Genomic DNA, 27,631 nt, shown 5'->3' on the forward strand with positions numbered 1-27,631 from the left:
CTGTTCCCTTCAAGACAACCACTTTGATTTAAACATATTTTTACTGTCACTTCTTGATTTTTGGTTTCAGGAATTACCAGTTGAATTCCAACTAGGCAAAATGAGGAATTGGCTCTCTGTCCACATCTACCTTTATTATTTATCTTATAGTTACTTTATAGTTGTGTTTAGATCAATATTTAGTGTTTAGATTATTATGAATATTTAAAATATTAGCTAAGTCATGAAGTATACTGTGATTCCTTTTTCTGCTTGACTTCTTGTTTTCTTGTTTTCTCTGGAATTAATAATTGTCTTATTTGCATAAATTAAACATTAGGTTAGCAAAGTAGTTTTTTTGGTGTTACCGTTTTGTGTTTGTTGTATTTTTAAAATTACTAAACCTGTGTCTTAATAAAGACATGAAAGGAAATGGCATTAACATAATTTAACATTATAAAGAATTGATTTTACTAAATAGCAATTTAAAATATGTAAGAAATAGAATATTTGATAAAAACATAAAATTTGGATTATATTTGTATTTTAGCTGAAATAGGTGATTTTTTAAAAAAGATTTTATCTTTAGTAATTTTTTTTTAATGTTTTTATTTTTGAGAGAGAGAGAGAGAGAGAGAGAGAGAGAGAGAAACAGAGCACAAGTGGGGAAGGGGCAGAGAAAGAAAGGGAGACAGAATCCAAAGCGGGCTTCAGGCTCCAGGCTCCAGGCTCCGAGCTGTCAGCACAGAGCCCAGCACGGGCCTGAACCCACAGACCACACGATCATGAACTGAGCCAAAGTTGGGCGCTTAACCGACTGAGCCACCCAGGCGCCCTTTAAAGATTTTATCTTTAAATAATCTCCCCACCCAGTGTGGGGCTCAAATTTGTAATCCCAAGATAAAGCGTTGTGTGCTCCACCCACTGAGCCAGCTAGGCACCCCTTTTTGTGTTTTTACTGTGATTGCTCAGAAAAGAAATGATACTTCTTAGGGTTGTTAGTGATCATCAAAGGATACTTTAGCGAATGGATTGTTTCCTAACATTTGTAGAGGTATACGGCTATTGTACATGAAATTCATTGATCCAAAAGACCTGATAAGCTTAATTAATGTTTGTTGTCTTCTGTCAACTCCTTATAAAATAGTCCAGTAAGTTTAGAAATGCTGTAAATTATAGCTCTATTTTATATAAAAGTCTTCACAAACTTGGAATTAAAGTAGCCAGTTTTAATTGTTTTTTTCAAATTTACTTGACCAGAAACCTTTTTTAATAGTGTATCCATAATACCATAGGATTTTAGTAAATAACACCGTATGTCTGACTGCATATTGTGGGGAGTCTTCTGATACTTTTTTCTGTCTGGTTTTTATAGTGACAAAAATGCTGAGCTTCTTCCGTAGAACACTTGGGCGTCGGTCAATGCGTAAACATGCCGAGAAGGAACGACTCCGAGAAGCTCAACGAGCTGCCACGCACATTCCTGCAGCTGGAGACTCTAAGTCCATCATCACATGTCGGGTGTCTCTTCTGGATGGTACTGATGTTAGTGTGGACTTGCCGGTATGTAGGTCCTGCTGAACTTTTGCAAATTCTATACGAGACCACTTTCTGCATTTGAATTCTCTACTGTTACCTTCCTGGGGAAGTTAGGTAATATAGGTTAGTATGGATCAGGCACTGTAATGTTCAAGTACACGGATCAGGTAACCTTAGATACCCAGAATGAAAATATTTCTTTGGGATTAGTGGAACTTAACCTGAAATATTTAAATGATAGGGCGGTTATTGGCACAAAACATTTGTGTGTTTATGTGTGTTCCTTAGGGTAGCTACATATAGGGTACTCTAGTGGATTTTTCACAATCCTTATTGAGCAGTCGTTAAAGTAATGAGAATCTTTGGGAGTGACAATGATACTTACATGTATACTGCGAACTTTTAGTACTCTATACTTTTCTGTAATTTTCAAAACACTCCTCACTTTTTTCAAAATAAATACTTCTTAGCAGTTTAGTGTGCTTGCAGAAATTTTAATGAAATGGGGTAAAAGGACTTCATGCTCATCAGCTCTGTCTATCTCTTTGCTCCCAAACTAGTTTGCGGGGGAGATTTTTTATACACTGTAATCTTTATTTCAAGACAGGATGTTGTAATTTTATCCAAATTTTAGATGGTTTCTTTTTCCAGTTATGAATATGTAATTATAATTTACTATGAAACAATCTGATATATTTGAAAGGGATTGACTTATTCCTTATAGGCCTTTTTGAGGGGCAGAAGAGGTAGCTATATGGTTTAGGGGGAGTTGAGTTTCTCTCTAAGCTATTTACTAATACCAAATGTCTTTGTTCTGCATTAAAAGATTTATATAACTAAGCTGTAAAATGTGTGATTTGATGTGTCATTGGATGTTCCCTACTATCTTCCCTCCCTACACATTCTTTTTAGTATACACCTATATACCCAAAATGCAATAAAAAAGTCTTTGTGCGAGGTGGGGGCGTAAATGCTGCTACACTACACAGTTGAATAAACTCTAGAAGACCTTTAACTTAACCTTTAACTCACAGTGAGAGAATAAGGAAGTGGATAGTTTAAATGAATATTCTAATTGAATAATTTAGAATGTACTAGGCACGTGCCTTACGCATCTTAAAAGTAATAGAACGTGATAAAATTAAACATAGGGTTTCTTAATTTTTTTTTTTTTTTAACATTTATTTATTTTTGAGACAGAGAGAGACAGAGCATGAACGGGGGAGGGTCAGAGAGAGAGGGAGACACAGAATCTGAAACAGGCTCCAGGCTCTGAGCGGTCAGCACAGAGCCCGACGCGGGGCTCGAACCCACATACCGCGAGATCGTGACCTGAGCCGAAGTCGGACGCTTAACCGACTGAGCCACCCAGGCGCCCCAAACATAGGGTTTCTTAAAGTGTTTTGAAGTTGTCATCATGAGTACGTATTTATTATCTTTCTATGTTAGACTGGACATCTTTAGGGTTTTTGATTCTGGAATACTTGAAGGCATTTACATTTTCTTCCTGTAAGGCTTCTTGAGGGTTTGTCAGACATTCCAGTATGTGATACTTTGTGAGGAGTTTTCATATTCGTTTCTTTCTTGATAAGTATCTTAAGAGTTTTGTGTACTATTCCATTAAAATATCATTAGATATGTGATAAAAAGCTTGAGATTGTTGTGTAAGAGACCAGAAAGAAGTTTATTATTACCTAATGGCTGAAGTATGAAGTCTCACGGTTGTTGATGGCGGGGCTGATACTAGGAAAATAGGCTTTGTGAAAGAGCTTTTTAAAGAGATAGGCTAGGGGCGCCTGGGTGGCTCAGTCGGTTGAGCGTCCGACTTTGGCTCAGGTCATGATCTTGCGGTCTATGAGTTCGAGCCCCATGTTGGGCTCTGTGCTGACAGCTCAGAGCCTGGAGCCTGCTTCGGATTCTGTGTCTCCCTCTCTCTCTGGCCCTCCCCCGCTCATGCCCTGCCTGTCTCTCTCTGTCAAAAATAAATAAACATTAAAAAAAAATAAAAAAAAAATCATTAGATACGTGATAAAAAGCTTGAGATTGCTGTTTAAGAGACCAGAAAGAAGTTTCTTATTACCTAATGTTTGAAATATGAAGTCTCATGGTTGTTGATGGAGGGGCTGATACTAGGAAAATAGGCTTTGTAAAAGAGCTTTTGAAAGAGACAGACTAGGGGTACCTGGGTGACTCAGTTAAGCGTCTGACCTCAGTTCAGGTCATGATCTTGCAGTCTGTGGGTTTGAGCTCCACGTTGGGCTCTGTGCTGACAGCTCAGAGCCTGGAGCCTGCTTCGGGGTCTGTGTCTCCCTCTCTGCTCCCCCCTGCCAAATAAACATTAAAAAATTTTTTAAAGAGGCAGGGTAGAGTGGAGGAGAAACTGCACTCGTTTTGTTTGTTTGTTTTTTTTTTTTTTTTAAATTTTTTTTTTTTCAACGTTTTTTATTTATTTTTGGGACAGAGAGAGACATAGCATGAACGGGGGAGGGGCAGAGAGAGAGGGAGACACAGAATCGGAAACAGGCTCCAGGCTCCGAGCCATCAGCCCAGAGCCTGACGCGGGGCTCGAACTCATGGACCGTGAGATCGTGACCTGGCTGAAGTCGGACGCTTAACCGACTGCGCCACCCAGGCGCCCCTGTTTGTTTGTTTTTAATTTATAAAATATTTAGTTTTGAGAGAGGCAGAGAGAGCATGAGCAGGGGAGGGGCAGAGAAAGGGAGGGAGACACAGAATCTGAAGCAGGTTTCAAGCTCTGAACTGTCAGCATAGAGCCCAGCACAGGGCTTGAACCCACAAACCATGAGATCGTGACCTGAGCCAAAGTCAGGTGCTTAACCAACTGAGCCATCCAGGTGCCCCAAAATAACTCATTTTTTTTTTTAATTTTTAAAAATATTTATTTGTTTTTGAGAGAGACAGAGTGCAAGTGGAGGAGGTGCACAGAGAGAGAGGGAGACACAGAATCCTGAAGAAGGCTCCAGGCTCTGAGCCGTCAGCACAGAACCCGATCCGATGCAGGGCCTGAACTCATGAACTGCGAGATCATAACCTGAGCCTAATTCGGATGCTTAACTTACTGAACCACCCAGGTGCCCCCAGCACTAGGTTTTAAAGTAGTGGAACAAATGGCTAGTGACTGGTATAGAATGGTTTCCTATGCTTGGTATGCTCAGTAGTGTGGATGTGATTGCTTGATCAAGGCCAGAAATACTAGCTGACCTCTCTCACATAGACAATTGCAGTGAAAAAGCCAAGAGTTTTAGGTTTGACTCTTTGGGGAACTAGAACAATTGATTGCCTTTTCAGCTCTGCAGGTGAAATCCTAGAGTTGGTAAACTAATTCTAGATCCTTTCATGGGTATAAAATGGGCATTGGCCTGCCAGCTAAACTGTTTTACTAAAAAAAAAATAGACCAGAGGAATGTTAATTTCTAAAAAAGAAAGTCCCCCCCCTTTTTTTTTTGATTTAGCTTCTCAACCAGTCTAGTGTTATTCCAAAAGAGGATTTAGAATTGATTTTAGAAATTGGATGAAGCATATACTCATTTCCCACTAGGATTAAGGTCACTAGTGATCATAACAAACCAGTGTGGAACTAAGATGATTGCCTAGGCAATATGTAAATGATCATCAGTGATTAAATAGAGTGCTTTAAATCTTTGGACTTCAAATTAGTATACACTGGTAGTATGGCCATTTTTTCCTTTTGCTGACTTCTTCCTCTCAAAACTGAGGGAGGGATTTAATTACCTTCTCTCCGCCCCACCTATCCCCCCCCCCCCCCTTTTTAAGAAATAACCACAGAAATGCCTAATGCCTTTTGGTGAATGATAAAAGCATCGGGTGGAAATTTCTGACTGATTTTTAAATTTTCTCTTTGGAAATGGCCACAGAAACTTTGTTGATTTATGATCTTAGTGTTTAGTAATAGCCTGTCTTGTATCATTCTGCATCTTTCGAACTTTAATAGAAAATGTTTAATTAATCAATTTGGTAATTTAATAAACCTATTTTGCTGATGTAGATGCTGAAGGCTTTAAACTATATAGCCCATGTGTGGTTATACTTTTATTTATTATATATATGTTTTTAATTTTTTTAATGTTTATTTTAGGGAGAGAGAGAACGTGAGTGGGGGGGGCAGAGAGAGGCATTGTTAAGATGGCAGCACACCCCATATTGATCTATAGAGTCAACATAATCCTCACCAGAGAACCAGTTGATTCGTTTATAGAAATTGACAAGCTGATTTAAAAATTCATACGGAATTGCAAGGGACTCAGAATAGCCAAAACAATACTGGAAAAAGAACAAAGTAGCAGGACTCACACTTTCTAGGTGTTTGTTTTTTTTGAGTAAGAACATGCTCATAGGCACCCCAGCAGGGGAGAGGGGCAGAGGGAAGAGATAGAGAATCTTTTTTTTTTTGTTTTTTGTTTTTTTTTTTAACATTTTTTTATTTATTCTTGGGACAGAGAGAGACAGAGCATGAACGGGGGAGGGGCAGAGAGAGAGGGAGACACAGAATCGGAAACAGGCTCCAGGCTCCGAGCCATCAGCCCAGAGCCTGACGCGGGGCTCGAACTCACGGACCGCGAGATCGTGACCTGGCTGAAGTCGGCCGCTTAACCGACTGCGCCACCCAGGCGCCCCGAGATAGAGAATCTTAAGAAGACTTCATGCTGAGTGTGGAGCCTGCCGCAGGGCCTGGTCCCATGACCCTGGGATCCTGACTTGAACCGAAATCAAGAGTTGGATTTAACCAACTGAGCCACCCAGACGCCCCTCATACTTCCTGGTTTTAAGCCTACTGTAAAACAACACTAATCAAGATGGCACAAGAATAGGCACGTAGGGGTGCCTGACTGGCTTGGTCAGTGGAGCATGGAACTCTTGATCTCGGGGTTGTGAGTCTGAGCCCTGTTTTGGGTGTAGAAATTACTTAAAAATAAAATCTTAAATGGGGCGTGTGCGTGGCTCAGTTTAAGGTCTGACTTCAGCTCAGGTCATGATCTCGCAGTTTGTGAGTTCGAGGCCCATGTCGGGCTCTGTGCTGACAGCTTGGAGCCTGGAGCCTGCTTCAGATTCTGTGTCTCTCTCTCATTCTGCTGCTCCCCGTCTCTAGCGTGCACTTTCTCTCTCTCTCTCTCTCTCTCAAAAATAAACAATAATAAACATTAAAAAAAATTCCATTGTATGATACATTGTATTTTGTTTATCCATTCATCAGTTGGTGGACATTTGGGTTGTGTCCAGCTTTTAGCTACTGTGAATAGTGCTGCCATGAATATTCTTGTGCAAGTGTTTGTTGGAATACATGTTTTCAGTTCTTTGGGGTGTGATATCTAGGAGTGGAATTGCTGGGTCATATGATAATTCTATGTTTAATTTTTTGTGAACCGACAAATTGTTTTCTGTAGCAGCTGTATCATTTTACATACCCACCAGTAATGTAGGAAGGGCTCCAGTGTCTCCACATCCTCAACACTTGTTATTTTCCATTTTTTTGATTATAGTCATCTTAGAGGATGTGAGGTGATATCTCATTATGGTTTTGATTTGTAGTTTTCTTTAAAAAAATTTTTTTTTTAATGTTTATTTATTTTAGAGAGACAGAGAGCACGCAAGGGAGGGGCAGAGAGAGAGGGAAGCACAGAATCTGAAGCAGGCTCTAGGCTCTGAGCTGTCAGCATAGAGCCCAATACAGGGCTTGAACCCACAAACTGTGAGATCATGACCTGGGCCAAAGTTAAATGCTTCACTGACTGAGGCACCCAGGCACCCTGATTTATAGTTTTCTAATGATTACTGATGAGCATCTTTTTATATGCTTACTGGCCATTTTTACATTGTCTTTGGAGAAATGTCCATTCAAACCCTTTGCTCACTTATTTCTTTTAATTGTGTTTATTTTTCTTAAATTTTTTTTCATGTTTATTATTCTGAGAGAGAGGGTGTGAGCAGGGCAGGGGCAGAGAGAGGGGGGAGAGAGAGAATCCCAAGCAGGCTCCATGCTGTCAGCACACAGCCTGCATGAAACCAAACTGTGAGATCATGACCTGAGCCGAAATCAAGATTTGGACTGTTAACTGAGCCACCCAGGTGCCCCTATTCCTTTTAATTAACAAAATTTTTTTGGTGTGTTCTCATCTGGCTTTTAAAGTGAAAAAAAATTTGGGGCACCTGGCTGGGTCAGTCGGTTAAGCGTCCGACTTTGGTTCAGGTCATGGTCTCGTGGTTCGTGAGTTTGAGTCCCATGTCAGGCTCTGTGTAGATGGCACAGAGCCTGGAGCCTGCTTCAGATTCTGTGACTTCCTCTCTCTCTGTCCCTTCCCCACTCATGCTCTGTCTTTGTCTCTTGAAAAATAAACATTAAAAAAATTTTAAATGAAAAGAATTTTTAAAAAAATTTTAATTGCAGTATAGTTGACATACAGCATTATATTATTAGTATCAGGTATATAACACAGTGATTAGGCAGTTGTATGCACATTATGAAATGCTTGCCATAAGTGTAATTACCATCTGTCACCAAACAAAGTTACTACACTATTTTTCCAATGCTGTGCTTTTCATCACTGTGATTATTTTATAACTGGAAGTTTGTATATCTGGGTCCCCTTCACCTATTTGACCCATCCCACCCACCTACCTCCCCTTTGGCAATCATTAACTTATCCTCTGTATTCATGAATCTGTTTGTTTTTTTGTGTGTGTTTTGTTCATTTGGTTTTTAGATTGTGCACGTAAGTGAAATTGTATGGTATTTGTTTTCCTGTGTCTGACTTATTTCACTTCATATAATACCCTCTAGGTCCATCCATGTTGTCACAGATGGCAAGAATTCATTCATTTTTTTTTATGACTGAGTAATATTCCATTGTGTATATACACCACATCTTCTTTATTGATTCATCTATTGGTGGACATTTAGGTTGGTTCCATATCTTGGCTATTGTAAATACTGTAGTAAGCATAGGGGTGCATATATCTTTTTGACAAGCATTTTTGTTTGTGTAAGTAGTCACCAGTGGAATTACTAGATTATATGGTATTTCTGTTTTTAATTTTTTGAGGAACCTTCCTACTGTTTTCCATAGTGGCTGTACGACTTTATATTCTCACTAGCAGTGCATGAGGGTTCCCTTTTCCTGCACATCCTTATTTCTGCCCAACACTTATTTCTTGTCTTTTTTGATACTAGACATTCTGATAGGTGTGAGGTGATAACTCAACTGTGGTTTTGATTTGCATTTCCCTGAGGGTTAGTGATGTTGAGTATATTTTCATGTGTCTGTTGGCCATCTGTATGGCTTCTTTGAAAAATTGTCTATTCATGTCCTCCATTTTTTAATTGAATTATTTGTTTTTTGGGTGTTTAGTTTTATGAGTTCTTTATATATTTTGGGTATTAACATCTTGTTGGACATATCATTTGCAAGTATCTTCTCCTAGTCAGTAGGTTTCCTTTTCATTTTGTTGGTGGTTTCTTTCACTGTGCAAAGGTTTTTTAGTTTGATATAGTTCTAATGTTTATTTTTGTTTTGTTTCTCTTGTGTGAGGAGGGTTATCCAGAAAAATATTGCTAAGGTCAGTACCTGAGAGATTACTGCCTATATTTTCTTTTGGAAGTTTTATGGTTTCAGGTCTCACAGTTAGGTCTTTAATCCATGTTGAGTTAATTTTTGTATATGGTATAAGATAGTGGTCTTATTTCATTCTTTTGCATATAACTATCCTGTTTACCCAGTCCCATTTATTGAACAGACTGTCTTTCCCCTAGTGTATATTTTTGGTTCATTTGTTGTAGATTAATTAGGCATATAAGCATGGATTTATTTCTGGGTTCTCTGTCCTTTTCCTCTGATCTATGTGTCTGCTTTTGTGCCAGTACCATACTGCTTTTGTTAATATAGCTTTGTAGTATAAAAAAATAGCTTTGTAGTGTAGTTTCAAGTTTGGGGTTGTGAGATCTCCAGCCTTGTTCTTTCTCAAGATAGCTTTGGTTATGGTCATTTGATTTATGATGAGGGTTCCAGAGCCATTTATTGGGGGAAAGAATAGTCTTTCAACCAGTGATGGTAGGAGAACTGGATAGCCATATATGAGAGAATAAAGTGAAGTTGAAACTTTAGCTGACACCATATACAGAAGTTAACTCAAAATGGACCAAGGACCTAAACATAAAAGATAAGACGATAAAACTCTTAAAACAAAATGTAGGGATAAATCTTCATGACCTTGGATTTGGTTTTTTAGGTATGACATGAAAAACACGGACAACAAAATTAAAAAAAAAAATAAGTTGGACTTTTATCAAAATGAAGAACTTTTGTGTCTCAAAGGCCATCATCAAGAAACTGAAAAGATTCTCAGAATGGGAAAGAGTATTTGTAGGTTACGTATTTGATAAGCACTTACGTCTAGAATATATAAAGAACTGTTATAACCCAATAATGAAAAGACAACCCAATTAAATTTTTTTTATGTTTATTTATTTTTGAGAGACAGAGCAGGAGTTGGGGGCGGGGGGGAGCAAAGAGAGGGAGACACGGAATTCGAAGCAGGCTCCAGGCTCCGAGCTGTCCACACAGAGCCTGACGTGGGGCTCCAACCATGAACCATGAGATCATGACTTGAGCCGAAGTTGGATGCTTAACAACTGAGCCACCCAGGCGTCCCAAAGACAACACACTGAAAATGGGCAATGGGGTGCCTGGGTGGCTTGGTCTGTTAAGTGTCCAACTCTTGATTTGGGCTCAGGTCATGATTTTATGGTTGTGAGATTGAGCCCCGTGTCAGGCTCCACACTGGGATGGAGCCTGCTTAGGATTCTCTCTCTCTCCCTCTCCGTCTGCTTCTCTGCTCACACTCTCTCTTTAAGAAAAAAAAAAAAAAAAGAGGATGGGGGGCAAAGGATCTGAATAGACCCTTCTCCAAATAAGATGTGCAACTGACCGATAGGCACATGAAATGATGCTTGACATCATTAGTCATCAGAGAAACGCAAATCACAACCATGGTGAGATACTACATGTCAACTGTGAAAGTTAAAATGAAGATGTCAGATAATACTAAGTGTTGGTGAGAATGTGGAGAAACTTTAACACTCTTACATTTTTGACGGTCCTATAAATTGTACAACTGCTTTGGAATATAGCCTACAGTTCCTCAGGTGATTAAATATAGTTACCATGTGACCCAGCAATTCTACTTTTAGGTATGTATCCAGGAGAATTGAAAACATAGGTTTAGACAAAAACTTGTACACAGATGATCATAACAGCGTTATTCTTACTATCCAAAAGGTGGGAAAAAAAACCCCAGCTATCTCTCAAAAGTTGAATGGATAAACAAAATGTGTTATATCCATATAATGGGATATTATTTGGCCATGAAGGAAATGAAGTTCCGATACATGCTACATGGGTGAACTTTGAAAACATTGGCTAGGTGAAAGAAGCCAGTCACAAAGGACCACATATTATATGATTCCATTTATATGAAAGTCCAGAATAAAGAAATCTATATGAAAAAAAAGTGTAGATTAGTGGTTTGGTGGTTGCCTAGGGCAGATGGGTAGGGACTGAGGGAGTGGTGGGAATGGTGGTTGGAGCAAAAGCTAAAAAATACAAGGTTTCTTTTTGAGGTATGAAGATGTTCTGAAATTGTGATGGTTGTACATATCTGTGATTATACCTTTGAATTTTGTACTTAAAAAAAATTAATGTTTATTTTTGAGAGACAGAGTGTGAGTCAGAGAGGGGCAGAGAGAGAGAGGGAGACACGAAATCCAGGCTCTGAGCTGTCAGCACAGAGCCCAACATGGGGCTCGAACTCACAAACCATGAGATCATGACCTGAGCCGAAGTCAGACACTTAACTGACGGAGCCACCTAGGTGCCCCTGAAGTTAGTACTTTTAATAGGTGAATGATATGTGAATTATATCTCACACCTGTTTTTAAAGATGCATGGAATTTTGCATACTTGTGTTATATTCCATTTAACGTTTTTTTTAGTACTCAAGAGACATGATTTAGAGTTGATTTCCTTGATTCATTACAGGAAAACAAAATCTGGAGACTGAATATTAATGAAGGCACGCGACGATGGGGCTGTGGACTAATCGTGGCAGTGAGACTGCTGGAGAAGGAATTTAGTACATGGATATGGTGCAGGGAAGAAAGTGGAGATCAGACCTGAGTAAAATACAGTTTCGCTGTGGTTGAGTGGGGGATATTGATTGTGTGGAAGATCATGAGAGCATAGTCTGCTGTCACTGAGAGAGGAGTAAAAGAATGAAGCGGAAAAAGGAGGGCCCTATGATGGAGTGGTGCAATGATGTGTTTAGAAGCCAGATTTAGAGGGCTTAAAGCAGGGGAGCCTAGGTGGCTCAGTCAGTTAAGCCTCCAACTCTCTTGGTTTCGGCTCGGGTCATGATTTCTCGGTTTGTGAGTTCAAACGCGTGCTGACACTGTGGAGCCTGCTTGGTATTCTCTCTCTCCTTTCTCCCTCTCTCTCTGCTCCTCCCTTGCTTGCATCCTCTGTCTGTCTGTCTCTCTCTCTCTCTCTCTCTCTCTCTCTCTCAAAATAAGTAAACTTAAAAAATCTCTAAAAAAGGAAATAGAGGATTTAAGGGAATTATTGGGGACAATCCAATCTTATATTTTTTGGACCTCTTTTAGTCCCTTGTACCTAGTAGGTGCTTAATCAGTATTATTTAGTTATGAAGGGAAGTTGAAGAATTGCCATGAGATTTGGCGGTAACAGGAAGGAAGGAAATAACAGCATCTAGAGAATGGCTAGAGAGGGGAGATCTGAGTTTGTTAAATGAATAGGAAAAATGTCTCTCAGAAATTGGTTTTATATACACAGGTGGAGATTATAGAGTGAGTATTCTAGAAAGGACTGCCATCTTTTGCTGGGAAAGATGGAAGGCTGATGAAAAGGTAATATCTTGATGGTCTTACTCTTCAGAAAACAGGATGTGAAGTGAGGCGGTGACCTGGAATAATTTATTAGGAGAAAAGAATATAAGCAGCAAATGATGGTCTAGATGCAGCTGAACAATGAATTTGTAGTGGGTCAGGAGGTGGATGAAGTAGGTAAAAGAGGACTAAGAAGTGCAAACTTCCAGTTATAAAATTGATAAATTAGGGTGACAAAAGTAAAGCATAGGGAATATAGTCAGTCATATTGGAATAACTTTGTATGGTGACGATGATAACTACACTTACTGTGGTGAGCGTTTTGTACTTTATGTAATGGTTGAATCACTATGCTTTATGCCTAAAACTAATGTAATGTTGTATTTTAACTATATTTCAGTAAAATTTTTCTTTTGAACGTACAAAGGACTTGAATAGATATTTCTCTAAGAAAATATGCAAATGGCCAATAAGCACCTGAAAGTATGCTCAACATCACCATTAGGGCATTAGGGAAATGCAAATCAAAATCACGTCCTTTCACATCCATTAGGATGGCTGTATCAAACAAAACCAAGCAAAACAACCCCAGAAAATAACAAATGTTGGTGAGGATGTGGAGAAATTAGAATCTTATGAATTGCTGGTGGGAATGCAAAATGGTGCAGCTACTATGGAAAACAATTGGGCAGTTCCTCAAAAGTTAAAAACATAGGATTATCATATTCTACTCCTAAGTACATTCCCAAAAGTATTGAAAGCAGGGACTCAAACAGATACTTGTATACCAGTGTTCATAGCAGTATTCACAATAGCCAAAAGGTGGAAACAACCCAAATGTTTATCAGCAGATGACCAGATAAATGATACGGTATATACATACAATGGAATATTATTCAGTTTTAAAAAGGAATGAAATTTTGAAACCTGCTGCAACATGGATGAACCTTGAAAACATTATGCTAAGTGAGATAAGCCAGACACAAAAGGACATATATTGTATGATTCTACTTATGTGATGTATGTAGAATGGGCAAATTCATGAGCCACATAAAGTAGGAAAGAGGTTATTAGGGGTTAAAGGGAGGGAGTGTGAAAAATGGTTGTTTAATGGGTACAGAGTTTCTGATTGGTATTATGAAAAGTTCTGGAAATGAAGGGTGGTGACAGTTGTACACATTGGGAATATGTTTAATGACATTGAATTGTATACGTTAAAATGGTAAATTTAGTTATGTTAAAAAAAAAAAGAAACGGAAACTGATGCTTGTTAAGTGGGGTCAGTGTACTGGAAGTTCCCATTGTAGTTGGAGAATCTAGGCATTGAGAGTAATTTTGTGAACAAGATAGAGATGAGGTTGTGATAAGAAGTTGGGGGTATCTAATTACTGATCTGAGAGGTGACATTCCAGTTAAAATCTGGGTGTGGTGTGTAACCTTAGGAAATTGGAGCTTGGGAGAGAGCAAAATGCAAATTCTAGCCTTGTCATTTTTGTAGCTATGCAATGGGGTCATATTACTAAAGCCTTCTGAACTTTTTCTATGTTATGTATTTATTAAATGGACAAATAAGCCATAATCATCAGGATAATTGGGAGTATTAAATAAACATATGTTTAAGAAAAAGAGTAGAAGTGCTGGCACTTAGGTAGGAAACTTAGAAAAACAGAGGACAAATATTTGAGGAAATAATAGATTGTTTTCCCAGAATTAAAGGGAGATGAAAGATCTCAGATTTAAAAGGCCCAATAGAATACAATATAGAGATGAGGAAAAAACCACACTTAGACACATTATATTGAAATTTAAGACTCTCAGAGATAGAGAAGTTTAAAAGCTAACCAAGAATTAATAACATTATTAAGGACCAGAATTCGAATTGTCACCACACTTTTCAACAGCACATAAGCTGTAAGAAGATGAAAGACTAATACGTTTTGAGTATTGAACAGTGTTGAAAGAAAATAACTCTGAACCTTAAATTTTATAAGGTGACAATAAGCATTCAAGTGTAAAAGCATGTTGAAAATACTCTCAAACATAGAAGACCTTTAAAGATTGGCCGTACAAAGTCCCACATGGAGAACATTTCTGTAGGAAGAACTTAAACGAGTAGAGAAACAAATCTAGCAGATGCTGTTAGGTATGTGTGATGTACAAATGTAAGATGTATAGAGAATGATCAAAATACCAAAATAAAGATTGTCATCTTAAAAAAAATTAGCCACGACCAAAGAAAAGAAATAGAGAAAGTATGCTCATTGACATGAGGATTGGATGGAGGGGAGATGATGGGCATGAGGGCGTTGTAAAGTTCTTCTCTTGATAAAGGGATATATGGATAGCACTTTTATTTATCAAAAAGAAAGATTGTAAAAAGTGAAGGAAAAGCAAAAATACAAGTTGTATTTTAAGGATGTCAGTTAAAAGACAGCTTGATGACTGAGTAAAATATATAGATCTATAGGTATATATAATCTTACAAGAAATACCTAAGTCATAATTTAAAATTACATAGGAGGAGAGGCATGGTTAGGATGTTTATGAAAATTGTTGAAAATTGAGGATCTTAACAATGCTTTTGCTTATGTGGGTTATATCTATCAATAGTTACCTTATTAGAAATTAAAACTGAAAAATTTTAAAAACAATTTTAAGACCGCAAAAAATAGGGGCCCCTGGGTGGCTCAGTCCGTTGAGTGTCTGACTCTTGATTTCCGCTCAGGTCATGATCTCATGATTTGGGGATTGAGCCCTGTGTTGGGCTGTGCGCTGACAGCATGGAGCCTGCTTGGAATTCATTCTCTCTGTCTCTCTCTCTCTCTCTCTCCCTCTCTCCCTCTCTCTCTCTCTCTCCCCCCCCCCACTCTCACCACGTGCTTGCGTGCACACTCTCTCTTTCTTAAAATAAATACTCTTTAAAAAACCTAAAACAGCCATAAAATAACCCTTGTATGTTATTAATAACATACAAGTATTTTTGTGAAAAATATCTATTTTACTAAACAAAAGAATTTAGTGAGAAGAGTAATTGTCTTATGCACTTTTGCATATCTCATTAATGTCTGGTCTAATAGAACATACTTAGGTTCTGGTTTCTGCTTCTGCATTTACTGTGTTGCAGTATGTTGTTTTGATTGAGTTACATGGGGAGAATCCTAGGACCTTGAGGATCTTTTGAAAGTATCTGGAGGAACCCTTGGGTCCTGAGACCACACTTTGAGAACTGCGTTTTCCATACAAGTTTCTTTGCTTATTATCTACCTTCCCCTGCCATTTGTGTCTTCCGCATTGATGACAGTATTATCTCATTGTCCTGTATTTCCTCCCATGTTCCAGTTTTGTTTTTGCCATTTTCTACCTTACATTGTTTTCCAGTTTAAGGCTGATCTCCAAGACTGATGATTCTAGTCTCTATGACTATCTCTTCTCTAAAATCTGTTGTCAAATACACAGTTCCACATGATTCATACGTTAGTGTTTTAAGTTTTCTTGTGTATTTTCTCTTTCCAGTTACAATATAGAGCTCCTTGAAGTAGGGACTCTAAAAATTAACAAGATAAGAGTTTGTCCTTACGCACAATGTTCAGTACAAGATAATAATTATTGGTTGATAGGAAGTAACACTTTCCATGAAAGTGCAGATAGATCATAAATTCTCTTTTGGCTTTAAATAGTTTATTGGGAAATTATAGTATCTTACCCGTTACTTGATACATGGTAGTATTTTTGGTATTGCAAGTAATGTTTTTTTACTTTATTTTTTAAATTTAACTTAATTGAAAATTTTTAATTTTTTTTTTTTTAAACGTTTATTCAGTTTTGAGAGAGTGCAAGCTGGGGAGGGCAGAGAGAGGGAGACACAGAACCTGAAGCAGGCTCTAGGCTCTGAGCTGTCAGCACAGAGCCCAACACAGGGCTCAAACTCACGAACCGTGAGATCATGTCCAGAGCCGAAGTTGACACTTAACCGACTGAGCCATCCAGACACTCCCAAAAAAAATTTTTTTTAAGTTTATTTTGAGAGAAAACCAGAAGGGGAGGGACAGAGAAGGAGAGAGAGAGAATTCCAAGCAGTGTCAGCACTGTCAGCACAGAGCCCTACGTGGGGCTCAAACTCACAAATCCTGAGATCTTGACCTGAGCGAAAATCAAGAGTTGGATGCTTAACCAGCTAAACCACACAGGCACCCTGCAAGTAATGTTTTTTTTAAATAGATCTTCAGTTCACACTTGTTGATCTTTAAAGTCATTTATTGATTAATTTATTTTCTTACCATTTCAGAAAAAAGCCAAAGGACAAGAGCTCTTTGATCAAATAATGTACCACTTGGACCTTATTGAAAGTGACTATTTTGGGCTGAGATTTATGGATTCTGCACAAGTAGCAGTGAGTAGCTGTTTTTTTTGGAAATTCCAGTATGGGAGCAGAAATGGAAAATTTCAGATGATGTGCTAAGTGCTACCAGGCTACATATTCATATGTCATTCTCTTTTTCTTGTAATTTTCTTGTTCAAAAAAAAAAAAATGAGTTCTGGTCCTAGCCCATATTACTAGTGCATAGTCTTTGCAGATGAGGGTAAGAAATCTGTCTTTTCAGTAACCACTGGGCTGGTTGTTGGGCGTACTAGAGTTTGAGAACCACCATGCAATGGAAAGGGTGATAGAATGGGAGTATTGTGGGTTCTTGGGTAAGTGATGGAAGTTACTGATTTGCAAATTAAGGTGAATAGAGTAAGTTATTTTCAAGATCCCTTTCTGATCTGTGATTCTGTATTATAAATGTTCTTTGACATGTGCATTTTATTATTACTGGGTTTTTTTGAGTGAGTGAGAGAGAGAGAGGAAGAGAAAACGAGCTGGGAAGGGGCAGAGAGAGGGAGAGAGAGAATCTTAAGCAACTCCACACCCAGCGTGGAGCCCGATGTGGGGCTCGAACCTCATGATCATGAGATCATGACCTGAGCTGAAATCAAGAGTTGGATGCTTAGCTGACTGAACCACCCAGGTGATCCTGACCTGTGCATTTTATTATTAAACAAAAATTTTTTTAATGTTTATTTATTTTTGAGAAAAAGACAGATTTATATAAATTTATTTATTAAACTTTTTATTTTGTTATTTTTTTTAATGTTTATTCATTTTTGAGAGAGAGATAGAGCATGAGTGGAGGAGGGGCAGAGACAGAGAGGGAGAAACAGAATCTGAAGCAGGCTCCAGGCTCTGAGATGTCAGCACAAAGGCCGATGCAGGACTCTAACTCATGAGCCATGAGATCATGACCTGAGCCAAGTTGGTTGCTTAACCCACTGAGCCACCCAGATGTCCCCTGACCTGTGCATTTTAGATGAGAGAACAGCATATGTAATAGGGTAGGAAGTTGGAGGCTTTTCAAAGATCTGAGTACTATTGGGATTTGACTGGAGGGTATTTGAGAGAAAGTAAGTAGTAGATGATAAGATTGTAAGGTGGGTTAGTGACTATATCATCCAAAGTGAATACCAAAACTATTAAGTAATAAATAGGCAGCATTTATTCTCTAATAATTGGCATTAGGGGTTTTTTAAGCCAGGAGGTTATATTTTGCTTCAGAAAGCATTATATAGACATATTGAGTAGGATTATTTGGAATGGGCAGAGATTGAAGTCAGGAGTCATTGCAAACGCTGGGGATAAAAGTAATGTTAAGGCCTGGAATAGGACATTCATAGTAGCAAGGAGAGGGAGGGAGTAGAGATAAGGATATCAAAACATTAAGCCTTGTTTTCTGGAAGTCTGTGATGGAGGGGGATGTGTGTGTATGTGCTTAGTGACACATTAATTGTCATGTCTAGGACTCATAGGAACAATATATAAGACTTCTCAAGTTCTTTTTGGAGCGGGACATTCATTCATTTGGTGTGATTAATAAGTTAACTAGAATACATCTATAAGATGCTGTTAAAAACTCTTTCGGAAAACAAAAACAAAAACAAAAACAAAAACAAAACCTCTTTCGGAGATGGCTTATCCGTAGTTGGCTTTATAGAGTATCTTGGCTAAATTTACAGCTGTTAATAATGTTAGCTGTAATTTTTTTCTCTAATTTCCCTACTCCTAGTCTCCCTTCCTGGGTTAAAAGAAATTAAGCATGAGCATTTAGCAACAGACTATTGGTTAGGTAAATTTTGGCACACTTGTACAGTGGAATACTCTGCAGCTCATTAAAAATTGTGATTTTTTTTGGGGCGCCTGGGTGGCTCAGTCGGTTAAGTGTCCGACTTTGGCTCAGGTTATGATCTCATAGTCCATGAGTTCGAGCCCCGCGTCAGGCTCTGTGCTGACAGCTCAGAGCCTGGAGCCTGTTTCAGATTCTGTGTCTCCCTCTCTCTGACCCTCCCCCATTCATGCTCTGTCTCTCTCTGTCTCAAAAATAAATAAAGGTTAAAAAAAAAAATTTTTTTTTTAAAAATCGTGATTTTTTTAAGTATACCAATTGACATAAAATGATGTCAAGAAGAGAATTACAAAACAGTATGAGTTTTTCAATTTTAAAATAAGTGGACATATGCACACATATACATGAAAAAATTTGCAAAACTCTTTTCTGTAGTTTTAGTGTTCTTATCTCTGGATGGAATTTGTATGGGAGGTGTTTTATTTTTCTTCTTAATGTTGTTTCTCTTTGATTAGACTAAATCCATCAAGGGCAGGGAATGAGTGTAACCTCTGTTGCTCTGCATGTAGCAGACACACAAACCATTTATTGAATTAAATTCTGGTGCACTGCTTAGTTTGATATAAAGGCTTTGTTGACTCTTGGGTTTAATATCATTCACTAGTCGTCTTTCAAATAATAGAATTACAGTCTTGCAAGCAATGAAAAAATAAATGATGTTAGGGATAAATAATTCGTAGCATCCTGTTTTTTGAGGGGTTGTAGAAGAAGAGGTCGAAATATGCTAACATTAAGTTTCAAGTACCTTCTTTCCTTAAGATCTATAAATACAGTAGTCTCTCCTTATCTGTGGTTTCGCTTTCCATGGTTTCATTTACCCATGTTCAACCCCAGTTTGGAAGCAGATGATCCTCCTTCTGACATATTGTCAGAAGGTCACTGGTAGCCCAGCGCTACATCACAACGCTTACAACATTCACCTCAGTTCATCTCATCATGTAGGCATTTTATCATCTCACAGCATCACACAAAGAAAGATGAATACAGTATAAGATATTGTGAGAGAGAAAGAGAGAGAGACCACATTCACAGAACTTTTATTATGGTATATTATAATTGTTCTATTTTATTATTGTTATTAATATCTTATTGTGCCTAATTCATACATTTAGTTTTATTATAGGTATGTATGTGTAGGAAAACATAGCATATGTTGGGTTCAGTAGTTAGTCTGTGTGGTTTCAGACATCCACTGGAGGTCTTGGAATGTATCTCCCACAGATAAGGGGGACTGTTGTCATTGGGGAAAGAAATAGACATTTCTTTCTATTCTAAGAAGTGGCCATTGCTAAGTTGTATTCTTTGCTCTTTGTTAATGTCAATAATCACTGAATTGCTAGATCCATTACTGTTTCTTCCCTCATTTGACACACATATTGTGCCTTTGTTCTGGTTCTAACAAGTTTTTGGTAAAGCCAGCATTAGAACTTCCCCCCCCGCCCAGTTTTCAAAGTTTTATTTATTTAAGGGGCGTCTGGGTGGCTTAGTTAGTAAAGCGTTTGACTCTTGATTTTGGCTCAGGTCATGATCCTGTGGTTTGTGAGATTGAGGCCTGTATTGGGCTCTACAGTGATGATGAGTATCCTGCTGCTGATTCTCTCTCTTCCTTTCTTTGCCCCTCCCCCGTTGCACATGCGCACACATGCTCTCTTTCTGTCTCTCAAAATAGACTTTAAAAAAAAAAATGAAGTTTTATTTAAATCATCTGTACACCCCACATGGGGCTTGAACTCATGACCTTATGATCAAGAATTGCATGCATCCCTAACTGAGCCAGGCAGGTGCCCCAGAACTTTTAATCTGTGCTCTTTTTAGTTCTAGTTTATCCTTCCCAATGCCCAGAAATCTAGGCATTAAAATTAAAGTTAAGTAAGATTTATTTTTAGTTTCTGTTTTTGCTGTCACTAGAATACTCTGGAGTTGAACTAGAAGGACAGTAGCTGGTAGATGAAAGCTATTCAAAATGAGCTCTAGGTAAACCTTTAATTATTCTTATACTGCTAACTCATGATTCTACAATTTTATGACATCAGTAAATAGAGAAGACTTTCCGGTATTTGTCACATGACCAGATTTAACCCCAGAATGAAACAAAATTGATACCTTGCAAACAGTTCAGTTTGTTGGTGAAGATAGTGAACTTGATAGATCAAGTGGACTTTTTGGCCAGGATCATCTGTGTAAATTAAGTTAGTCCTATGATTTTCACATCTGTTTGTTAAATTTAGTGTGTAGACCTAAATGTAGAATCCAAAGAAGGTTGAGGCAGGGTAAAAAAAATAAAATGACTGAGGGCCCTAATACCAAAACCAGATCCAGACACTACGAAAAAAAGGACTACAGGGCAATAGCTCTGGTGAACAAAGATACAAAAATCCTCAACAAATATTAGCATATTAATATGTATTAATATGTAAATATATGTATGTATATAACATGCATATAATACATATATACATACTGAACTGAATCAAGAGTTGAACACTTAACTGAGCTACCCAGGTAGCTCAGGGTAGAAATACCCCTATTTCTTTTAATTAAGAAAGTTTTTTTTTAATTTTAAACATTTAAAAAAATATATATCAATAACATTTTTACAGAACCAGAACAAATAATCCTAAAATTTGTTTGGAACCACAAAAAACCCCAAATGGCTAAAACAGTCTTAAAAAGGAAAAACAAAATTGGAAGTACCACGCTTCTAGATTTCAAGTACATTACAAAGTTGTAGTAATCATAACAGTATGATATCGGCACAAAAGTAGACACATAGATCAATGGAACGGGATAGAAAGCCCAGAAACATGCCCACATATATGGTCAATTAGTCTTTCACAGAAGAGTCAAGAATATGCATTGGGAAAAAGACAGTCTCTTTGACAAATGGTGTTGGGAAAACTGGACAGCTACATGCAAAAGAGTGAAGCTGGTCCACTTTCTTCTACCATACACAAAAATGAACTTAAAGTGGATTAAAGACCTAATATGAGACCTGAAACCATAAAAATCCTGGAAAAGAGCACAGGCAGTAATTTTTCTGACATCAGCTATAGCAGCACTTTTTTAGATATGTTTCCATAAACAGGGGAAATAAAAATAAACTATTGGGACTACATCAGAATAAAAAGCTTCTGCATAGCAAAGGAAATAATCAACAAAACGAAACACAGCCTACGAATGGGAGAATATATTTGCAAGTGACATATCTGATAAAGGCTTAATATCCAAAATATATAAAGAACTTACACACCTCAAAACTTAAAAAAACAAATTATCCAATTAAAAAAAATGGACAGAAAACATGAACAGACATTTCTGTAAAGAAGACATTCAGATAGCCCACAGACATATGAAAAGATGCTCAACATCACTCATCATCAGGGAAATGCAAATCAAGACTGCAATGAGATATCACCTCACATCTGTCAGAATGGCTAAAATCAAAAACACAAGGAACAACAAGTGTTGGTGAAGATGTTGAGAAAAAGAAACACTTGTGCACTGCTGGTGGCATTGCAAACTGGTGCAGCCATCGTGGAAAACGGTAAAGAGGTTCCTCAAAAGAGTGAAAATAGAACTACCATATGATCCAGTAATTACACTTTTGGTTATTTACCCACAGAATACAAAAACACTAATTCAAAAGGATACATACACTTCTGTGTTTATTGCAACATTATTTACAATATTCAAATTATGCAAGCAGCCCAAGTCCATCAATAGACTTAATAATATAAATGGAATATTATTCTGCCATTTACAACAACTTAGATGAACTAGAAAATATAATGCTAAGCTAAATAAGTCAGAGAATGACAAATACCATATGATTTCATTCAAATGTGGAACAAATGAGCAAAGAAAAAAAAAAGACAAACCAAGAAACAGACTCTTAATTATAGAGAACAAACTGATAGTTACCAGAGGAGAGGTGGGTGGGTGAGATAGGTGATAGGGATTAATGAGAGCACTTATCACAATGAGCACTAAGTAATGTATAGAATTTTTGAATCACTGTATTGTACACCTGAAACTTAACACCATATGTTAATGCTCCTGGAATTAAATTAAAAACCTTGAAAAAATGATCAAGGAATTACATGTTACATTTTAATCTTGAATATATTGTATGCTTATATATGTAAAGTTAGTGTGTTAAAGTTTAGTTTATTGGTCATTTCACATCAGTCTAAAATATGTATGACTGGAATTATTCATCCATCATGGAGATAACCAAAGTTATATGATGAAACCGTAGTTTACTTTTTTTTTCCTATGTACACATATGAATTTGCTGTTGTTAACTTTTGCTTATACCAGCTCATTTTATGTTCATATATAAATATTTGATTTGTAGTTGAAATAATGGCATACTTACAGAAAAGTTGCAAGAACAGTGTAAATAACTATTTCTGTGGAACCATTTGAGAAAGAGCTGTAGATGTCTCATCACCCCTGAACTCTTTAGTGTATGTTTCCTACAAACAAGTATATTATGCGTAACTCAGCACAACCATCAAAACTAGGAAGTTGACATTGTGACATTACCACCATCTAATCCACAGACTCCATTCAAATTTTGCCACTTGTCTCTACAGTGTCCTTTATAGCCAAAGGGTCTAGTTCGGTCAGATTCATGTTTTACATTCAGTTGTCAAATTTCTTTAGTTGCCTTCATCTTGGAATGCTGTGGTTCTTCATTCTTTCCTTAACTTCTATACTTTTGAAGATACAGGCCAGTTGTCTTATAAGCTCTCAGTTTGGGTTTGTCTGAAGTTTCCTCATGAACTAGATTAATCTTAGACACTTTGACAGAAAAATAAATGAAGTGATGCTGTGTTCTTCTTATTCTATCAAGTAACATTTAATTTCATTTTGTCTCCTTACAGGTGATATTCACTTTGATCCCTTGATTAAGGTGGTGTCTGCCAGGCGTCTCCATTATATTCTTTTTCTGTTTGTAATAAGCTTGCTTGCTTGCTTGCTTGCTTGCTTATTTATTTATTTATTTATTTAGTGCCCCCCCCCCCCCCGAAAAAGACCACTTTCTCATCAAACTTTCTGTTTATTTATGAACTAATGGATTCTTGTCTTAACCGGTGTGTTATCATTTGTAACTACTATTTCTTTTGATGCTCAGAGTTTCCCAAGTTTGGGTGGTGGGAACTGCTTCAAGATGGTTTCTGTGTTCTTTTAACACGCACCATCATTCTTTGGGTATTACCTTACTTTCTGGCCCAAGAATACGTTCCATGTTCATATTGTATTTCCCTGCTCTAGCCCTGGAATTTGCTAGTTCTCCAGTTGGCTTTGTGGTCAGACTTAGGGAATGTATGTTTACGTTTATTTCTGTAATCTTATATATAAATTGATACATTCAGTGCCACAAGGCTGATTGTAGTTTTTTTCCTTTCCCATATTTGCAGTTCTCTTCTACAGAAACCAGGGTTTGATTGTCATCAGGATGTTTACTTGAGTGATAACTCACTCTGGATGGAATCAATCTCTAACGTCTCCCTGTACAGATTCTGGCATTACCCTGACCACCTAATTACTTCTGGACTGAATTATTTGGGAAGAGGAAGCTTTTTATGTTCCAATTACCTTATAAATACAGAGTAGTATATGAAGCACTTCTTTGGAAATAGTGTTGAAGAATGATTTTCCTAGAGGTATGGTTTAGAGTAGGAGGATTAGAGGGAAGAAAGAAGGCATGCTTGAGTAAAATATAGTAGGTTTTACTTGAGGTGGCCACATAACTTTTGCCTAAAGTAGGCCACATTTAAAACATTGAGATGTAATTTACAAATCCTAAAACTCACTTGCGGTTTTTAGTGTATTCACAGAGTTGTGCAGCCGTCACATCACTATCTAATTCCAGAATATTTTCATTGCAAAAGAAACCCTACTTACATTAATGGTCTCTTCCCATTTCCCCTCTCCCACAGCCTCTGGCAAACATTAATCTTTCTGTTTGTATGGATGTACCTATTTTGAAAATTTCATGTAAATAGAATTACATAATATATAGCCTTTTGAGTCTGGGAATGTGCTTAAGCATAATATTCTCAAGGTTTGTATTGTGGCATCTCCCCATACTTGATCCTTATGGTTGAGTAATATTCTGTTGTATGGATATGCTACATTTTGTTTACTCAATTCATTGATGGACATTTGGGTTCATTCATTTTTGGCTCTTAGGAATAGTGCTGCTATTAACATTGTGTACGAATTTTTGCATGAGTATAATTTTCAGTTTCTTGGGTATGTATCTAGGAGTGAATTTGCTGGGGCATAAGGTAACTGTTTAACTTTTTGAGGAACTGCCAAACTGTTTTCCATAATGACTGTAGTATTCCACATTCTTTCCAGTAATGTGTGGGGGGTTCTGATTTCTCTGTGTCCTCACAAACACATTATTTCTTTCCTTTTTCATGTTTGTTTATTTTGAGAGAGAGTGCCAGTACCAGTGGGGAAGAGGGATAGAGAGAATACCACGCAGGCTCCATGCTGTCAGCGCACAGTCCAACACGGGGCTTGATCCTGCCGACCATGTGATCATGATGAGCCGAAATCAAGACTTGGATGCTTAACTGAGCTACTCAGGCGCCCCCACAGTATTTCTTTTTTGATTCTAGCTATCCTAGTTGATATGAAGTGGTCCTGTGTGGTTTTTGACTTGAACTTCCCTAAAGCCTAGTGATGTTAAGTATCTTTTCATGTGCTTTTTTGGCTGTTTCTGTATCTTCTTTGGAAAAATGTCTATTCAGATCCTTTGCACATTTTAAAATTGGGTTATTTGTTTCTTTGTTGAGTTGTAAGAGTTCATATTTTTTTTCAGTAGTAGACATTTTTCAGATCTGTGATTTGCAAATATTTTCCCCCATTTTGTAGATTTTCTTTTTACTTTCTTGATAGTGTCCTTTGCACATAATTTTTTAATTTTGATGAAGTCTAATTTATCTGCTTTTTTTTTATGCTTTTGGTCATATCTGCAAAACTGCTGCCTATTTTGTTTTTTTCTTTATCTTTTGGAGTTAATTTTTGTATGTGTTGTAAGGTAGGGGGCTAACTTCATTCTTTTGCATGTGGATATCCAGTAGTCCTAGCACTATTTATTGAACAGGTTATTCTTTCTCCATTGAGTGATCTTGGCTTATTGAAAATCAGTTAGCCAGTTATATGAGTTTATTTCTGGCTTCTGTCTTCTGTTCCATTCATCTGTCCATATGTTGATCCTTATGCCAGCACTACATTGTCTTGATTACTGTAATTTTTTGCTAAGTTTGAAATTGGAATTTAAGTGTGAATCCTTCAATTTTGTTCTTCTGTTTCAAGATTGTTTTGGCTGTATTTCCGTATACATTTTAGGATTAGCTTGTTCATTTCTGGGAGGAAAAAGGCAATTGGAAGTTTGATCAGGATTGCGCTGAGTCTATCCTTTTGCTATCATTATAATGTTAAATCTTATCCATGAATATGGATTGTCTTTCCATGTACTGGATCTTTACATCTCTTTTTTTTTTTTTAATTTTTTTAATGTTTATTTATTTTTGAGACAGAGAGACACAGCATGAGCAGGGAAGGGGCAGAGAGAGAGGGAGATACAGAATGTGAAGCAGGCTCCAGGCTCTGAGCTGTCAGCACAGAGCCCGACGCGGGGCTCGAACCCACGAACTGTGAGATCATGACCTGAGCCGAAGTCAGACGCTTAACCGACTGAGCCACCCAGGCACCCCAATCTTTACATCTCTTAAAACAGTGTTTTATAAGTTTCACTTTACATGTCTTTTACTTCCTTGGTTTTGTTCTTAAGCATTTTATTCCTTTAATGCTATTGTATACATAGTTGTTTTCTTTTTTTTTTTTCTTTTTAAAAAAATTTTTAAGTTTATTTTGAAAGAGACAGAGACAGTGTGAGCTGGGGAGGGGCTGAGAGAGAGGGAGACAGAGAATCCCAAGCAGGCTCTGCACTGGCAGTATAGAGCCCGACACAGGGCCCGATCCCACAAACTGTGAGATCATGACCTGAGCTGAAACCAAGAGTTGGACGCTTAACTGACTAGGCCAGCCAGGTTCCCCTACATAGTTGTTTTCTTCATATCATCTTCTGATTGTTTATTGCTAGTATATAGGAATATAGTTGGGTCTTGTATACTTATCCTGTATCCTGCATCCTTGGTAAACTTCTTTATTAGTTTTAACGTGTTTTATGAAAAAGAACATGTCATCTGCAAAAAGAGATAGTGTGACTTCTTCCTTTCTGATCTGAATGCCTTTTTTAAAAAAAAATTATTTAGATTCCAGTATAGTTAACATACAGTGTTATATTAGTTTCAGATGTACAATATAGTGATTCAGCAATTCTATATGTTACTCAGTAATCTTGTATTTTCATTATCTTTTTACTTTTTAAAGTAAGCTCTACATCTAGTATGGAGCTTGAACTCAAGACCCCAAGATCAAGAATCACATTCTCCACCAACTGAGCCAGCCAGGCATCCCCTAATCTGAATGCCTTTTATTTATTTATTTTCTCTTTCTTGCATAAGTGCCCTGGTTAGAACCGTTAGTAATATATTGAATAGAAGTGGTGACAGCAGACATTATTGTCTTGTCCCTGATCTTAGGGGGAGAGTGATCAGTCTCTCACCATCAAGTATGCTACTTGTGAGATTTCTATAGATGCCCTTTATCACGTTAAGGAAGGTGTCTTTTATTTCTATTTTGTTCATTGTTTTTATCAAAAATGGTGTTGGGTTCTGTCAAATGCTTTTTCTGCATCTATTGAGAGAGTCATATGGTTTCTCTCTTGTATTCTGTTTATATGTTGTATTATGTTGATAGTTTTTTTGTTAATGGGTGGTGTGTTGGACCAGTCTTGCTTTTCTGGGACAAATCCCACTTGGTTGTAATGTATAAGCCTTTTATATGTTGCTTGATTTGATTTGTTAGTATTTTG

The 27,631-nt window shown here is 37.5% G+C and overlaps 1 protein-coding gene across 6 annotated transcripts in view; it reads left to right on the plus strand.

The window, feature by feature from the left end:
- The window catches only part of EPB41L5 (erythrocyte membrane protein band 4.1 like 5), a 140,963-nt gene that overhangs the window by 7,498 nt on the left and 105,834 nt on the right, over positions 1-27,631 (plus strand). For all 6 annotated transcript variants that reach the window (XM_019469374.2, XM_019469371.2, XM_019469372.2 and 3 more), the window contains exons 2-3: positions 1,355-1,542; positions 16,737-16,841. In XM_019469374.2, coding sequence (XP_019324919.1) covers positions 1,363-1,542; positions 16,737-16,841 — 285 coding nt within the window. In that variant the 5' untranslated portion in view covers positions 1,355-1,362. The remainder of the gene's footprint in view (positions 1-1,354; positions 1,543-16,736; positions 16,842-27,631) is intronic.

This window comes from Panthera pardus, unplaced genomic scaffold (genome assembly GCF_024362965.1).
Source record: "Panthera pardus isolate Hobbes unplaced genomic scaffold, ASM2436296v1 HiC_scaffold_10, whole genome shotgun sequence".
Lineage (NCBI taxonomy): Eukaryota > Metazoa > Chordata > Mammalia > Carnivora > Felidae > Panthera > Panthera pardus.